The sequence below is a fragment of the Salarias fasciatus genome, chromosome 16, assembly GCF_902148845.1.
Source record: "Salarias fasciatus chromosome 16, fSalaFa1.1, whole genome shotgun sequence".
NCBI lineage: Eukaryota > Metazoa > Chordata > Actinopteri > Blenniiformes > Blenniidae > Salarias > Salarias fasciatus.
The window spans coordinates 9,242,953-9,260,691 of record NC_043760.1 but is presented as its reverse complement, the minus strand read 5'-3'; the positions used below and the strand labels follow the sequence as shown (position 1 = coordinate 9,260,691).

Genomic DNA, 17,739 nt, shown 5'->3' with positions numbered 1-17,739 from the left:
CATGATGGAGCTGTGTGTCAGCCTCTCGTCCCCCAGAGGGAAAAGCAGGCGGGAGGATGACTGTGAAGCAAATCCTTCCTCACTGAGGCCTGGTAGCTTTCTGCTGGTCCACTCACAGCCACTCTGTCCTGAAGTCACCTGACTCAATCAGCGACTCACTACTTTTAAATTTGTTCTCAGTCATCAGTCAGCCACGCTGCTGATGATTAATACCAGCATCTCTATTTTTTTTCATGTCGGAATCTTATTAATCTCTGATTTAATCTGCCTCAATGAGGTGGAACTGCAACAACTGGCATCCAAGACGGATCATCAGTTTGAGTTACGAAGGAGTCCGTCTTAAAATAAAAACAGCAACATTTGTTCAGTGTCTCTGAAATGATTTTGCCTCTTGTGACAAGCTGTCTCTCAGCCGAGCCATGGAGAGACAACAGGCCATTTGTTTCCAAGAAGATTGCCCATTGTCTTTTTAAAGAATGAGATGAAATCTGAATCCTTGAGCAGTGATGTGTTAAAGGCCATGCGGCATGTTAAGATGGGTGTCGCGCTTTGGCCCCCGGCTGTGCTCATATTACCCGACACGCAAGTTAATGCCAAGTATGAACGGGGACTGTGGATTCCCAGAGACGGCTGCTCAATATCTGATGCTCTGTCTGATTGTGCATTGAGGACTATGTTGAGATCTGCTCCCGCTATAAATGTCTTGTCAAAGTGGGATGAGAGAACGGAGAAAAAGTTGTGGAAGAGATGTGTAATCTCTGGTTACATGGATGACTCTCATGTCTCCAGTGATTCCTGTTGTCCATGTGATCCACACAAATTCGCACATATTCTAAATCAAACACTCAGACGCTGTCGGGATGTTTTCCGCCAAACTTTATTTTATCGTTAAAACTCTGCTTGTTATGTTTTCATTTAAAAAAAAGAAAACAGAAGACATTTTATTTTCAACATGTTGATAATTTCGCACTGAAAAGTCAACAGCTCAGTGATTTCCAACATATTGTAAAGTGTACACAAAAAAGCTCAATGTTTTTTTCAATAAGTATTTGTGCAATTCATAGATGTGCGCTCATTACAATGATACAAAGCTGAAAAAGCACATTAACTGTGCAGCTTAAAGATAACTTCAAATCAAAATCAGCTGAATGAAACTTTATACACTGTGTGCATGTGTGCGTGCGTACCTACTCCTGCAGAGCTGTGCTGCTGTAGAGTTACATTAATTTCTCATTCTTTTAGATAAAAATGAATATTTACTTCCTACAACGTCACAACATTTTGATTCGACCTCGTCAGTGGTTCATTCTAGAGTCTCATGCAGGTTTAGTAATAAACAGATCATGGTCATATTAAAACAGAAAGCAAAAAAGTACATTTGTCCTTAAAATACAGATGAACTGTATACTTAACAATGAGTCCTTTGGGATTTTTCAATGTTTGATATAAGAAAAAAATACTGCGATATCATGCGGTGATGTATTTTGATATAATATTAAGAGCCTCAAAAAGTCTTTACTGCTTTGACTGATCATGAATTCTTTTCAGTGATGCTACAATACAGTGTCGATGCAACTGACCTTTGGCTAAGCCCCGCCCACAAATGCGAATCAACCAATAGCATTCAACTACCAACGACTAGAAAAGCCGACTCGGACATTCTCAGCATCAAACTCTGCCACACGTTTGCTGTTGGGTTGATCAGGTGATTTAAGATGCAAAAAGAGTGAAACGATGTGTCTGGTGCAAATGCAACAGCGATACGTAGCGTCCCAAAATGATCAGCACTGGGGTTTATTTTGTTTATTTTGTTTATGGGTTTATTTTGTCCCATTTCCCAAACAGAACATGGACAGATGTCTCCTGTGGAAGAAGCTACGTGGCAGGTTGCTTGTGAATCTGACTTCAGACACTCCCACTGATATCACCACCGCAGGTAAACCATCATGATCATCTCCTGTTTGGGATCTGAAGACCAGTACCTCCAACTTGAACTTTTTCACATCCAAGTCCATTCCACAATTTTGCACCCAGCCATCTGTCACATAATGCCAATCTTGCCGAAGGCTCCTAGATGAAGTAACGTCATGCTGACTCCAAAAGTTGTGTAGCGCCTGCTGCGATATGGTTTCTGCTCCGACAGCTGCCGTGTAAACGTGCAGTCAGCTAACTAACTAAGGGGGGGGCGGGACTTAGCCAAGGGTCAATTGTTGCTTTAGCAATACTGTAGGGCTGCGTCTTTATGATAACAGCCATCACGCCCGTTGTTTTTTCTCCCTTCAGTCTACACACATTGTACTCCAACATCCTCAGTATGAGCGCAGTTGTGCGTACCCACTGCGCTGTGCGGACAGTCAAAGATGTCAGTCTCTGTTCCTGTGCAGTGCAGGTCGTCCAGCCAGATGTCACCAGAACCTGCAGGAGGACAGGAACTCGGTGAGAACATAACCGAGCCACGCGAGCTTCTCACCAGCTCTCCAAAACTGTCTGCTTCAGCATGCTTACCCGGGGTGGCAGTGAACGTGGTGACGACGGAGCTAAAGCCCAACATCTTACAGATGACGGCTCCGTCCAAATTCCCGAAGCTGTCGTCACAAATAGTTCCCCAGCGGTTGTTGTGTAATACCTCCACCCGTCCTCTGGATCGGCCCGGCACCAGGCGAACGCGCTCTGCCATGACACAGAGGTCCCGGTTCACAATCAGCTTCATCCCAACAGACTGGAAGCAAACGGCGGCGCCCTCGTGACAGTGCTGGTTCTTTTCTTCAAACTGCTGGATGCAGTTGGAGTGTGGGATCTTGTGCCAGTAGGAAGTGAATTTCAATCAAATCTGAATCTGAATGGTTTAATTTGACATTTAACCTGTTGGTTTGAATGTGTATCATGAGAAAATTGAAAGTGAAGGAGCTGCGTTATTTCATTGTGACATTTTAGTTTCACTGATCTCCATTCAAACTCAGTAATTTGACTCAGTCTTTTGTGCCATACATCCGCAACCTCAATTTGAAAGAAATTGTTTTGATTTATCATGATTCAAACCAGTGGATTAAAATTCAAAAAAATTACACCAAAATTACAGATTGAGGTTTCTCTGTTGTCACATGTGTGTAGTTTCATTCCAAATACAAACAGCAGCACCCACTAGTGGCCTGACATGAAAACTAGCTCCGCTGGAAAAATGTTGTTGCGCAAACATGAAACATTACTGGAATGAAAACGCAAAAATAAAAGAGACTGACAAACAATCAAACAAAAAGCCAACATGTTTCCACTTTAAGCATTCTCTTAAACACTCGATTATATGTAAACTTTCTGACACCACCTTGCAGACTTACCCACAGCCCCTTGATCCCCCTTCGCTCCCTTTGGACCCGGAGGTCCTGCAGGGCCTGAGGAGGAGGAAGGAGTCAGAGTCTGAACACTGCGGCCTAACATCCATCACAGATCAACTCTTTCAGGAGCGGTACATCAACTTGAAGCTCAGCACTGCTTAGTTTCAGTCTGTGCACTCACCTTGAGCTCCTTTCTCACCGGCTGATCCTGCTGGGCCTGTTGACGCAGAGAAAACAACATTTAAGGAAAAAAATTAAACCTAGAACTTAGAAACAGTTTAGCGATTTGCAGCAACTGATTTGAATTAGAGTTTGGCCGATGTTTACATGGACGCACGTAAAGGAAAATCTCCACCCGCCCAGGTCTGTCTCCAGATCCTGACCTTTATAGGCTCCAGTCATAAAGAAAGACTGTGTTCAAACATAGAACTGTCTTTTCCTGATCTCACTCTGAAGAAGGAGAAAGTTTCTTTGAGTTTCACTTTCTAAAGAAACTGTGAGCCGGGGATGAGGCGAGAGACAACAAGAAACAAAACAGGAAAAGAGGAAACTTGAGCTCATTTGAAAATGGGTGAGGGATAAACCTGTGATAGTCACTCCGGATTCTTTAAATGCAGTTATAGTACAAAGAAAGGCTGCTTTCTGCAATTAGAAAAGCATCATGGCACATCAGTGTGTGAGTGCATCAGTCCGTTCATCGAGGTTCACTTCTGACCTGCAGGTCCCTGAGGACCAACATTCCCCTGGTCTCCCTTCGCCCCCGTGGCCCCCTGAGGACCAGGTACTCCTGCAGAGCACATCGACAACAGAACATCAGGGATCACATAGACATTTTCTGACACACACTCATGAAAACACACAGGAAACAGTTCTGTGGTACCTGACACGCCCGGTAAGCCGCGGTCTCCTTTCTCTCCATTACGACCTCAAATCGCATCAGGGAGGATCGCCAGGGTCAGACGTGAAACATTTCATTAGTGATTATTGCAGCTAATCAGAAATGAGAATTTACTTTTTCAGAGGAAAAGAAGCCAGAACAGAATATTACCTGCGGGGCCAGGTTCACCCGCTTCTCCCTTCGCACCTGGACCCTGATCACCTGGGACACCCTTGGGACCTACACACGCGCACGCACGTACGCACGCACGCACGCACACACACACACACACACACACACACACACACACACACACACACACACACACACACACACACACACACACACACACACACACACACACGGGAGATGCTTGAGTTTCGATGCGCATTCATATTCTACAGATGCAAGCCGTGCACATGGTTTCATCGCTCACGCTGAAAAGCAGCTTGTCAGCAGAGTTACAGATGAGAACCAGAAGTTAGGAGAGGAAGAGAAACTCAACGATTTCATAATTGCAATCTGCTGATACTTTTTTTTTTTTCATCCAGGAGCCAATTCAGTTCATGTTTCTGCGTCACTTTGAGGGCGATTGTGAAACCAGGGAGGGTCGCAGATCTGTCACAGTCTGAGTTACTCACAGGAAAAAAACATGTTTCTAGGAATGACAGAAACAGAAAAGAATGTCCTTTTTATTCAATAATAAATTTATCATCACTTTACATCAGAGCTATGACTGTCATGGATATTTATAATAATAACGCCCCTGAATAAGACAGTTTAGTTCCCAAGTCTTCCAACGAATGGAACAGAAGAGTTGAACAGAAATCAATCAGTCAGAGTGACTGACAGACTGTTTTAGACTGTTCAAAAGACTGTTTCAGCCCCCCCCCACCCCCGGATGCAGGACCTGACAGATCACCACCGGTTCTGTTTGGCATCATGAAACTGAAGGAGTAAAATGAAACCATAACAGTTAAATGATGCTTCCCAGGCTGGCAGGTTTATTGCGGCGCTTCATAATGAAAGAAACACAGCCGGCACGCTTTGCCTGAAGCAGCCAGATTTTAAAAGGTCCCTACATCAGTGAGTCCGGCTCGTCTGGATGTCACCATTTGTTTCTGCTTCAATCTGTCTCTCCCATGAGGCCCTGAACTCATCCCACTTTGTACAAGTGCAGCACTCCGCTCTGCTGCAGGTTCAGTTTGCGATAAAAGTCTTTTCGACTCCTCAAAATATAATGTTGCTACGCAGCGTTAACAATAAAAACAAAAGACACAAATCGTGACTACAAAACTCACCAGTTGCACCAGTAGGTCCCGGCTCTCCTTTTGATCCCATGTCACCTTTCAGGCCACTGTCACCTGGAAGAAAATAGATTAGTGGTGTAAAACATGCTTACAATCAGAGAGTACAATCAGGCCCGGTGGATGACATTGCTAAATGTAGGTACATCCTGCTGTTTCATATTTCCTTTCAGATTAAATAAGTTCATAACATTAAGGATATTTCTAAAGGTGGATGTTGCCAAATAAACCTCTGACAGTTGGGAGACCACCTGAATATCTTTATAACAATAAATAAAACGTATTAAAATGTGTTTCTGTGTTTGATCAAACATGCTCCACTGAAAGCGAATGGCTCTGTTCCGTCTATATTCGGACCGGTCATGGGGTTTTCCTTTGTCCTTCGGACTGCAGCAGGTGCGAGCTGAAAGCCTCCTCCTCAGACAGCAGCAATCTGTTGCCGTCCCGAGTAAAGGTCCAGCCACCGCGGAGAATAAAGATTTCATACAGGAAGTGTCAGTTCCCTTCATTGGGGGATCTGTGAAATAATAGCTCTGGCCCATCCATCACCCGGGTCTCATCAGCCATCTGCCCAGAGATGATGTGCCTCCACTGCTGGGATCATCAGCACACCAGCAGCCACACACACACACACACACACACACACACACACACACACACACACACACACACACGCGCGCGCGCGCAGTCCCCGGTGATGAAATTAACTTTTAAATGGTAGAAACTTTTCCTCTGCTGTTGTTTTGCGGCTCATGGCGGAGTTGGGGGGGCTACAGACTTGCTCCCATGCCTCATGGTTTCACGCGGGCCTGACAGCGGCCGCGCTGCCGAACGGGAGATGACAGAGCAGCACCGCAGGCTGCTGGACAGCCCGTCAGCGACTCTGCTGATGACAGCAGGAAGTGATGAAAACACGGAGTCGGGTGGGGTGTGCGTGTCGTGGCTCAGGTGGTGCAGCAGGTTGTTCTCCCATCCTCAGGGTTGGCGGTTTGTTCCCCATCAGGGGATGACCTTACTTTCATTTACACATGGCTCAGCCTCTTGATACCTCAATTACACTCAAAGTTTATTCAGAGATGCTTTTTAATTTTACAACACAGTTCCATCTTTTTAAATATGTACTGATTATTGCCTTAATAACAGTGAAAACCTGATATTTTCCAGAGTTTATATGTATTTTTACCATTAAAACTCCAAAAGTCAGGTAGAGTCCTGAAAATACCTTTTCTTTAAATAGAAATTTGAACCAAATCACTTCAAAAGCACAAAATACCACATTTTGTGATATTAAGCAGTGACAGGATGAATGATGGAAGATTTAACAGCTACACACACACACACACACACACACACACACACACACACACACACACACACACACACACACAGAGCTGAACAGACTCAGTCCATCAGGACGTGGACGGCCTCACCTTTGGGCCCTCTCGCGCCCGGAGGTCCCGGCTGTCCGGATGGTCCTGAAAACAAACACCCAGTTACTGAATGTGGTTTTCGGGGGTTGGCACGCTCTGGGTATTCGCTCCGTCCATGTGAGGCGTGTACCAGGCTTGAGTCGGATGCTCGTCAGCTGCCCCTCCAGGTTGTGGTTGCTGGTGTTGAGCAGGTTGAGGTCGGATCTCAGTCTGTCCAGCTGACCTTCCTCTCCACAGAGACTCTTCACCTGTCGTCACGCAAACAGTAACGACATGACAATAAACACATTGCAATCTATACATGATCCATTATTGCGTGTATTAAATGGTCCACTCCCGGTTGTTCTGAACAGAGAATTCATGACAAAAACAGTCTTTATTTTTTAAATGATCACAGTCTCGTTCTGACACGAAACACTTCCTAATTGCTGAATCATTTCTTGCAGCTGTGGCCAGTATTCACCTTTTATTTCAGTTTTCTGTCTGCGTAGCACCAATTTGGCTTCCAGCTGTAACCTCAGACTTCTGCATTTAATGTTTTGCTCCATGTCTCATCTGAGATGGGATGTGGTTTCTGGTCTCGGTATCAAAGATGTGGAAGTAACTTAACTGGAAATCTCTCCAACTCCGATATAAACGGTGGAATTAAATGAAGACGCAACGCGTGCACTGTAGTTTAGATGCTAATGTTAATGAGATGATGGCATTTTCTGAACCTGTCAGATTTTCTTAAAGCTTCAGGACACAATTTTCCAGAGAAGCTGGTTTAGACTGCTGGAAGATCTTTGCAGCACCAGACTTCTTTTTCCTGTCTGTCTGTCTGTCTTTCCCCCCTCAGCCCAGCTGGTTCAGCAGAACTCGGCTCCAGATGTGTTCAGTCGGGTGAAGACGTTCAGGACCTGGCTCTCCAGACTCCACAGGTGACCCTTCAGGCTCCTGGTTTCTTCAGTGTTGTTGTGGATGAGAGTTTCCAGGCTGTTATCAATCGGAGTAATGTCGTTGGACGACAGCTTGGCTGTTCTGGGGCCAGCTACTGAAGACTCCAAAGTGAAGACTGAGAGAGAGAATCATCATTAGTAACCATTCCCCACATGATATATTAGGAACTACCATGGAATAAAGAGCCTTCCAGATAAATATATCATCAAAGCAATACCTTTATAAATAAGGAAGGCATTAAGGGCCGTCTGCAAGATGAGGTATATGACGATGAAGTATAAACACCATGGTCTCCTGCGTCTCGCTGGCTTCAGATCTGAAACACAAACAACAGAGTCCAGCCCAAAAGTAGTCCTGGTTCGTGGGTCGGAGACAAATATGGCATCGAATTTAAATGTAGAGGTGAAGTGAGACTTCTCATGTTCCTGATTTTATTTTGAGAATATTTATATATGGTTTCCACAGAAAAAAAAACCCATCACTGGTCAAACTTCAAATGACATGAAGGTGAAAGACTGAAGGATGTCCTCCCTCTTTATAAAGAACAACTATCAGTTAATTTTCATGAGGGTAAATTTATTCAGATAAATGTCAATTTTTCATTGGTGTAAGGGACTTTTAAGCATACATTCAATTTCCTGGTGTTGTACACAGAATCACATTGTTTTGTTATTGTCACAGACAGATGGAGCATTGAGTTAGTTTCTTCATGGGACTATTTTATCTACCATAAATTATTTTCTAGAGATGAGACATAGAGAACACAGACACTCTAAACAGAACTTAAAAAAAACATGCAAAAGATGTTATTTCTATGATTATTAAATTACACAAATGCGTAAGTTATACTGGTACCGTTTACTGTTGAAGAGGGATTATTTTAATTATCATAAAGCACATATACATTTAATGTGTGTCTCATATGGAGAAATTTAATTTCAAGTTAATTAACTGGATTTTCTATCCATGTAAAAGCGGTGTTTTTGAGATTTACATAAACGTTCAAATTTATCTTTGAATAAACTTGGGAATCCAGCTGAGGAGAGACAACTGACTGTTTTACAGTAAACATGAGGCATTACTGCCACCTGCTGCTCTTAACTGAAACTGCATCTGCTCTCAGAGAACCTGTGACACTGTGAGGCTGACTTTTTTCATGCTGGATGGAAAATGGATGTGATGTGAGTTAACTACCACTAATGCCGTTTTTTAGATTTATCATTATTATTATTGCTTGCTTACTGCTGAAACAATGAAAATGGCCCCAAATAAAGAAATACAGAGCTTTCCATTCTAGTCTGGTCTAATCTAATCTAATCTAATCTAATCTAATCTAATCTAATCTAATCTAATCTAATCAAAGAGCTAACGTTTGATCAGCTCAGTGTTGTGTTGTGTTTTGCGAAAACTCACCAGTGAATTAAGGGGGGACAATAAATCTTAACACAAACAGGGCTAAGCGGTGATGAGTGTAAACAAAAACACAACAAACAATATTGAGAAGAAAACACAACAGAGTCTTCAGGCCACAGGAAAGAAGGATCTCCTGAAATAACCGCTACTGTTATTTATTTTACTTTTTGAGCAGAATTACAATGGGGAAAATTTGGGTACGTCGAGAAAAAGGTTTAGAACAGCTATAGTAGAGGTCAGAAGGAGTAGTAGAGCAGTGGTTCCCAACCAGGGGGTCCGACCCCTACGAGGGCCACCAGAGGTTTAGTGTAGTGGAGGGTGGAAGGTGCAGTCCGGCCTCAGCACTCACCATCAGGCTGGAAGCTGTAGACCTCGTTCCTGCTCAGCGACATGTCAAACAGCGGGTTACTCTGGGTGTACGAGACCTCATCCATCTTGTGCTCTGATGTCTCTGTCTATCACCAGAGTCGGCTCATTTCCTGTTAGCGAGCCTCTTATAGCAGACACACTTACGAAGTACACACTCCTGCCCAGATTGCAACAGTAGCTCACATGAGGCAGTGGAGGAAGGAACTGCGTGTTTGGAGCTGAAGTGGTTAAAAAGTGCAGCCAATGCTTGGGTTTACACAAATGGGGAAGTTACAAAACAGGGCAGAATCTCATTAAAAGTATTTACAGAAGAGTTTTGTTTTCCTTTAAAAACACTGTTGGACAGTTGTTGACTCCATGGAAGTGAACATGCTGGGTCAGCTGCTGAAACTTCGTGACCTGGCAGTCACAAATGTTTCAGTCTAAGATCTTTTGTGATTTTCACATCCATTTGATTTCCTTACTGTGGTGGGAAATAATGACACAGCAGAAGCGAAACAGTTGATAGATGGATGAAATGTATACTTTTACCCGAAGAGACTATTTTTTTCATCTTCGAAAGTTCAAAGAACTGTAAAGGCATTCGGATAAGAGGACTACGCCCAGAAAACTTGTTAGATAAGCTGTTCCTCCTGAAAGTGCATCTTGATGCATTTTTCCATGTTTATCGATTCACATATATTTTTGCTGATGTAGAGCAGGGTGAAGGCTGGGAAGTTGATTCTTCTCGATCAAATATATTTTTGAAGACATGAAGGAATGATCAACATATCAGGCTCCACAAATCACCTGTTGAATGTACAGTTAAAACCACAAAGCACTATGAGTAACAGCTTTAATAATCTGTCTGACCTTTGTTAGTGTGGACTCAGTTTGTGCAAGGGCTTGATGAGTTTGTTTGTTTTGCTTTGTTTCTGCCTTTCTCTCCACTGGTTGTGCATCCACCTACCCACCTCTTGTACGCCTTCTTCTCAGGAAACCCAGTCCCCCACTGGGTTAGTTGTGGGCTCTCAGTATAGCTTAAGTTAATCGTTGTTCTTAGTTCCCCGTCTGCTCCACTCTTGGCCGTTTGTTTTTTCTTATAGTGTTGGCCAGAATTGTCAGCCTGAGTCCTCAGCTAGCTATTGTTTGAGAGTCCAAATTCTGTTCCTACTAAGAGTTTGGTAGTTTTTCTTGTAGTATTTATTTCATCTTTTTGTGTGATTTTGTGTGTTGGATTCTTTCTTTGTAAGTAAAGATCAATATGAACTACTGATCTGCTGTGTGAGTCTGAACTGTGACAGATTCTCCTGTGAAAGGAACTTATAGAAGCACAGGCTACGAGTACTTAGGAAAGTTTCGTGAAACTTCTGATCTGATCTTCTTAATTTTTATTTTGGAACTTGAATGCACCACCGGCGTACAGAGCAGAGGCGTCAGTCGCAGCGCCCATCCCATTCCCGGTATCACTCAATTCACAAAAACAATTCATTACAGACATTTCTGAGTCTGTATGGTCGGAAATGATGAAACGAATATATACATCCTCAATTTGTATGAAGCACACTGTTATGCAGTTCAAAATGTCCTATCGATTGCACTGGACCAAGGTTAAATTGTCAAGGTTTGTGTCAACCATAAACCCTATGTGTGATTGCTGCAAACAATTCCAAGCCACTTTGATCCACATGTTATGGGGATGTCCCAGTCTGTCTAATTACTGGTCACTGATTTTTAAGTTACTCTCTGAAACTATAGGACTCGTATTAGAACCATCTGCATTTCTCGCTCTCTTTGGGGTGGTGACACAAAAGGCAGCGATGAATAAATATTCTCAAAACCTCCTGTCTTTTGCCACAGTAATAGCCAGACCACAGATTTTGATTAGATGGAAAGACCTCCATCCTCCAACATTCAGACAGTGGATTAGAGACAAGCTTCATTTTATTAAGTTAGAGAAAATCAAGTATACAATAAGGGGGGTCAGCCGACACATTCTTAATGATATGACAACCTTTTCTCAGTCAAACTGATGTGTTAAGTCCTGATAATTTTGTGGATATATAGTCCCAGGGGTCTATGAATACAACGAAAAGCTCTGAAGAAAAGCTGGAGAATTGCCTGAAATGTACGCTGTGTTCATATGTCTTTTGATTTAGACCTCTGAAAATTGTAGCTACAGTTGGCTTTACTCTGTCTCACCTTTTTTTTTTTTTTCTTAACTCCCGGTCTTTTGTCTCCTTTTTTTTTTTTTTTCCGTTGTCCTGTTCGGCAGCTGGGGCGTGCAATATTGTATGATTGTAGCCTTTTACTATCCGAACAGATTTTAATGTTAGCAGCAGGACGAGACTGAATCTCCTCCTGCTGCTGCCTTTATTTAAAGCTGGCATCCGGCATGGCTGCCGGACAGGACCGGGACGGAAACGCTCAGAGAGCAGGGACAGAAAGAGAGAAAGATAAAGAGAGGGAGAAGGGGGGGGGGGGGGGGGGGGGGGCACAACCTATGTACAAAGTCACAATACAAAACAGTGTTGTCGACGCACCACACACAACCAAGAACAATCCCAAACCCCCAATCTAGACAACAGCACAACAGAGCCGAGACAACCAACACAGAAAATTAAAGAACCATACATATGTAGCGGGTCCCAGCTTGGGCTCCGCAGGCAGATATATAGAAAACCGGCTGAACGGAGTGCCCTGTAAATAGTGAAAATATTTCACAGGAATCAGCACACGAGACATCTGTTGCTCCTTCTCCATTCATTCGAATTGTGTTTATTTACATTTTCATTTTTACTTTAACTGCATTAAAGAACTCTTTTCTGTTATCTTGTCTGCTCTGCATCAGCATATGCAAAATCCACATTTGGATAACATGAAGCCATATATTCTTCTTAAACATAGACTTATCAAAAGTCAGTCAAAACCAAAATACACATCTTCTCTTGAAATCACATTTTCTTCCATCAATCATGTCAGTACTTAGACTCAAACACTTTTTACATCTTTGTTCACTCATGAAAAGAGTATTTCTTGTAATAAGGATACAGTTTATAAGTCACAACTTGATTAAACAGAATGAATCTCATTTGCAGTTTTTTAACACAGAGAGCAATTACAAACATGGATACCTCTTCACTTGGCGCCAGATTCCCAGAACTGAATTCACCATCAAACATTAACATGTGCTGCCCAATGAAGCCATAACGTATCTAAAACTATGAATTGATATGAATTGATTGTCTTTTTTAACATTTTTACTTACACACAACTATCTTACACACACCGAAATAAACCTCAAATGCCCCGGAGCCACAAATGAAGAAATAAAGAAAGAGTTTATACAGATATGGCGGCCGCCATTTTCTCACTGCGGGCCGTCAAATTAAACTGTTTCCACAAATAACATATTTCTTACTGACTGAACACATATTAGCAGGGATCTATATGACTTTACAAACATCTGTGATTATATAGACAGTGGGTAACTGACCTGTAAATAGTGAAAATATTTCACAGGAATCAGCACACGACACATCTGTTGCTCCTTCTCCATTCATTCGGATTGTGACCGTTTGTTGCTCTGCACTGCTAAAACGGTCACTGAATGAATGCTCCCAGACGGTGCTGCCACCTTGTGTCCTTTCGGAGAACAGCATGTGATGCACTTCCATTTGTCTCTTAATAATCACCCGGATTACAGAAAAAATGACATTTTAACAGTGAAATAAACAGAAAGCAATAACCTCAACAAAACATTTCTTTTGTGAGTATCACACATACATTTTTTTTTTTTTTTTTTTGTCCGAACCATATTGGTGAACAGACCAAGCCACAAAAATAAAAGGAGATGTAGGGGCGGAAGGAAAAGCAAGGACACCACAAACCCTTTTTTTTTTTTTTTTTTTTTTTTTTGAATATAGCTAGTCGTAACTAGTAGTAAACTAGGGGTGTGCATCAAAAGAGGTCTACTACGGATCACCATTAGTCTACGCACCACAAGAAGACAAGGTAACCCAGTATGTGAAGAGTGATTAAAGATCAACGTGATCATGTGAATATGATGGTGATAGTGATGGTGATAGTGATCATGCATGCGGTCTTTTGTCTCCTAATTGATAAGTTCATTGATATATGGGGTTGCGGGGGTGCTTTATTGTATTTTATTTTATTCATTTATTTTATATAGTTCGCCTACTTTTATTTCTGTAGGCATTTCCATATACTACAGTTACATGATTGTAAACTGTTAAAGATGCACTGCAAATTAATAAAGAAACCTTGTTAAAAGAAAAAACCAATTTACTGACAACTGTCCTGTTCTGCCCCAGACGCACAAAACTAGCTTGTTCCCCAGTGGCTAACAGCTAAGCTAACAGCTGTTTTTAGGGAGTACATCTCTAAAAGCAACAGGTTGTGTAGCTGTTGGTGAATGCAAAGTCAAGTTTTTTTGGGTTTTTTTTTTCATGGTCATGCAACATCTATTCATGTATTTAAATCCCAACGAGTTATTTGCATGAGAAATGAAAGGTGCGGTGTGTGAATGGGCTGAAAGGTGTGTCTAAAGCACAGCTGAGAACCCTGCCTCAGTGGCTTGCAGCGGCTGCTCACACTCATTAAACCTTCCATGCTGACTATGACCAACGGGACCCGCCTGCTTCAACTTTGCAGCCAATCACAGCGTAATAAATGGACTTCCTTTTCCACTGTACTCCTTCATTTTCCACTAGATACTCTCACACCCACATACATTTTTCTCTTACATACAAGTCTATGCATTGTGAACCCAAATCCCCACTGCTACAGAGCATATAAACTCAATCATACCACGCCCGAGCACCTCTGCCTCGTTGGTGAGCCTTCTTGACCGGGCTGGAGTTGTTCGCCCGTGCTGTGCTGGTGATCCCCAAGTTTGGTGACAAATTTAGAATGGATGAGAGTATTGAATGCTGAGTTAAAATCAACAGAAACATTTGTGTTGTTATTGTCCAGATGTCTGATCACAGTGTGCGATCCTGTGGAGAGTCGTCTGCGCTCCTGTTTCTGCAGTGGGCAGACTGGGATGGGTCCAGTGTGGGTGGAAGATGGTCCTCTAGGTGTGCCAGGACTCGTGAATCAGAGCACCTCATTATGATGGGTGTGAGAGCTACAGGGAGGGACAATGGAGGTGAATTTGAAGCATGCTTGTACAGCTGCTTGGGGAAAGGACATAAATGTCTGAAAACCATTGAAAACTGCTCTGCACATGTGCCTGGGTATGCCATCTGCCAGAGAGGTCTTGCACTGGTTGACCCACAACGGTTACCACAATTCAGTGCTGCAGACTGAGACAAAAAGAGCAAAACGTTTTATTTAAAAATTAATATTAATGGCAGACAAACTGTGTGAGCGTCCCATTCTGTGATCGTCAATGGAGGGAAGAGCTAAAGACACCAGAATCCCCAACAAGGGGGCCCCACTAGTTTCTGACAGTAGTTAGTCAATCAGGTGTGTGATTCCTGCAAGAAACAGAGCTACTCATTGGGAAGCCAGAAAAGAAAGAAGAGAAAGGAGGAAAAGAAAAAAGAAGACATTGGTGAGTGATAATCTACTGGATAATTTATGACTATGAGTTTATACAGTAGGAAGTTCACATGCTTTTCAGAGAGCTGATAATATGGCTACACACTTTGTTATATCAACAGGATCAGGAAAAGACATTAACAAATCACTGTTTGAGGAGGGACGAAAGAAGGGAGGATGGAGGGAGGAGAAGATAAAGGAATAAATGAGGAGGGAGGAAAGAAAGGATGGGTTAGAAAAGCGAGGCATGACAGCATGAAGAAGCTGTCAGACAAGAAAACAACTGCATAAAACCTCTAAAGTTCAGTTGTGTGTGATTGGTAGCAGCTTCATAAGGAAGAAGACAACATTGGAGAGACTCATCCACAGGTGCCCTGGCCTCAACCTCAGTACTAACTGAGCTTGTACCACTTCCATGCACCTCTGCAACACGAAGTGCATGAGGTTGACCATGGTCCATGAGGTCCATCATGGTCCATGAGGTCCATCATGGTCCATGAGAGGCTCATAGGACTGATACTTACAGTCCTATCTGGTGAAACCAAAGACAAATTTCCACCTTGGTGGACAATAAAGTATTCGTGTTCGTATTACATCAATTGGTGATGTTCACTGGTCTTTGGTTCTACTTGCTTTCACACATGATTGTAAACCTATTTATGTGTGAGTAAAGAATGAGTTAATTTATACAATTCAATTCAGCTTTATTTATAAAGTGCCATTTACAACATAGTCATTTCTAGATACTGTTTAAAGAGAAAACCCAACAGATCCACATAGCGTAACTGCCTGTGGAAAGGAAAAACTCCCTTTTAAAAGGAAGAAACCTTTGCAGAACCAGGCTCAGACGTGGCGACTTTCTGCTATTCCGGTTGGGGTGAGGGGACAGAAAGAGAAAGAAATAGGACATACAGGTACATTTCTTGTATCGACATACATTTCATGTATAAACAGGGAGTACATAGACTGAAACTGTGTCATGTTTGCTGTTTTGTGAGTAAAAGTTATATTCCAGTTCCAAAAATGCTGCTGATGGCTTGCATCGGTTTAGAATAAACTGTGAAGGTCAGGCTTGGTTTTTCTAGAGTTGGGACATAATCATCAACAATTCCACCTTCTAATGTGATTCTGGAGAATACGTCCCTGATTAAATTTTTCTTACAATGTTTCTCAAGTAAAATCATTTTCCAGACAAATTGTGACTGAAATATTTTAGTTATTTCTGTTAAATAGTTATTTCTGTGGTATAGTAACTGACTGTAAGGCACCAACTGAACCATTTTTACTTTTCTTTGTGAAGGAATAACTTGAAATATGTTTTGTCTTAGCAAAATTAGAATAAACTAACCTCACATAAAATCAACTGTGACAAAAATCTCCTGGATAAAGAATGAATGGCTAATAACCTTTGTTCAGGTTCAATTTTTTACCATGTGCTTGCATAGTTCCTCATTAGATGTTGCTTTAACAATTGCTTGTTGAATTAGGCTGCTCTCCCATGATTTAGAGGTGGATTTATTCCAAATAGGGTGTGTGTGATTTTTTAAGGGGGTAAAAATGTACATTTTTCTCCTATAATATTCTTACAATAATACATATCTTCATTTTTGTTGCAATCTCACAGGTGCTCTGTTTTCCTGTATGATAAAAAATATTCATGCAGCCCTAGTTGTGAAGATGTACTCTGCTCATTTTGGGTTCATCATCTTGGACAGGAGGCAGAAAAAATATGCCTCCCTGCCAAGACTTTCTGACACTCAAAAACAAAACCAGAAGCTGTTCTTTGACAGCTGGTTTACAAGTGTCCCTCTCGCCCTGGCACTTGAAAGGAATCCACTGAACTGGTATTGTCAGTCTGATGTCGGATATTAAGCTTAAGACAAACAGAGCAGGATTTGTCGCAGAGAAAACTGCTGTGATTGTAGCAACTGTTTTGCACGTGGTGAGAAGTTCTGTTAACTATTCAATCAACCTGCTCAGTAACTACATCTGTGAGTATCCAGTCACTGAGGGAGACATATGGACCACGAATGGACAAATGACCCCCCGTGGGGTAATGAAGGAGGACCATGAAAATATGGGCGGGGTGAACTTACTGGGTTTGCTGCACTGCAACAAAATCACATGTGCTGTCGTTGACTCAGACTATTCAACCAGCTGATCACAGATGGCTTCTCACAGGTTGCTTTGGGTAGAGAAAATTAAGTTCATTTTTTAAACTGTTACCATTGAATATTTTGTAGATGTTTCCTGCCTGTTCTCTCTTCACCCACCCCGTTAGAAGCACAAGTCACTGAAAAGAGTCACGTCTTTCTATTGGCCTCTATTCAAACCCTTGACTTGTTGTGGAACAGTACAGGAAGAACAGGTTTGGACACGGTGAGATGCTGTCAGTCACTCAGTTAGCTCAGGATGTTTTAGCGCTCCAGGAAGCAGTAAGAAAAATAAACCATTGATTTTCATACAAATGGAAGAATGACAATTCCGAGGAGATAGAAAGAGAGAAAAGGACAGGACTGAGTGGCGAT

General features: G+C 42.3%; 1 protein-coding gene across 1 annotated transcript; it reads right to left on the bottom strand.

Moving 5' to 3' along the window:
- Positions 1–848: 848 nt before the first annotated feature.
- On the bottom strand, positions 849–9,829 carry marco (macrophage receptor with collagenous structure). Its single transcript, XM_030112822.1, has 13 exons — positions 9,648–9,829; positions 8,103–8,201; positions 7,846–8,000; positions 7,077–7,194; positions 6,947–6,991; positions 5,511–5,573; positions 4,381–4,449; positions 4,213–4,257; positions 4,048–4,119; positions 3,514–3,549; positions 3,336–3,389; positions 2,506–2,670; positions 849–2,415 (listed from the first exon to the last, which is right to left on the bottom strand). Exons 1-13 carry the CDS (start codon positions 9,730–9,732, stop codon positions 2,285–2,287), a joined length of 1,137 nt encoding a protein of 378 aa, XP_029968682.1. The 5' UTR covers positions 9,733–9,829; the 3' UTR covers positions 849–2,284.
- Between the last annotated feature and the right edge of the window lie 7,910 nt (positions 9,830–17,739).

Coding starts and splice junctions, on each gene's coding strand:
- marco (XM_030112822.1), bottom strand. CDS start 9,732: ATGGATGAGGTCTCGTACACCCAGAGTAACCCGCTGTTTGACATGTCG. Junction 4,450..5,510: donor GGGACCTACTGGTGCAACTG/GTGAGTTTTGTA, acceptor GCGCGTGTGTAG/GTCCCAAGGGTGTCCCAGGT. Junction 3,390..3,513: donor CGGTGAGAAAGGAGCTCAAG/GTGAGTGCACAG, acceptor CCTCCTCCTCAG/GCCCTGCAGGACCTCCGGGT.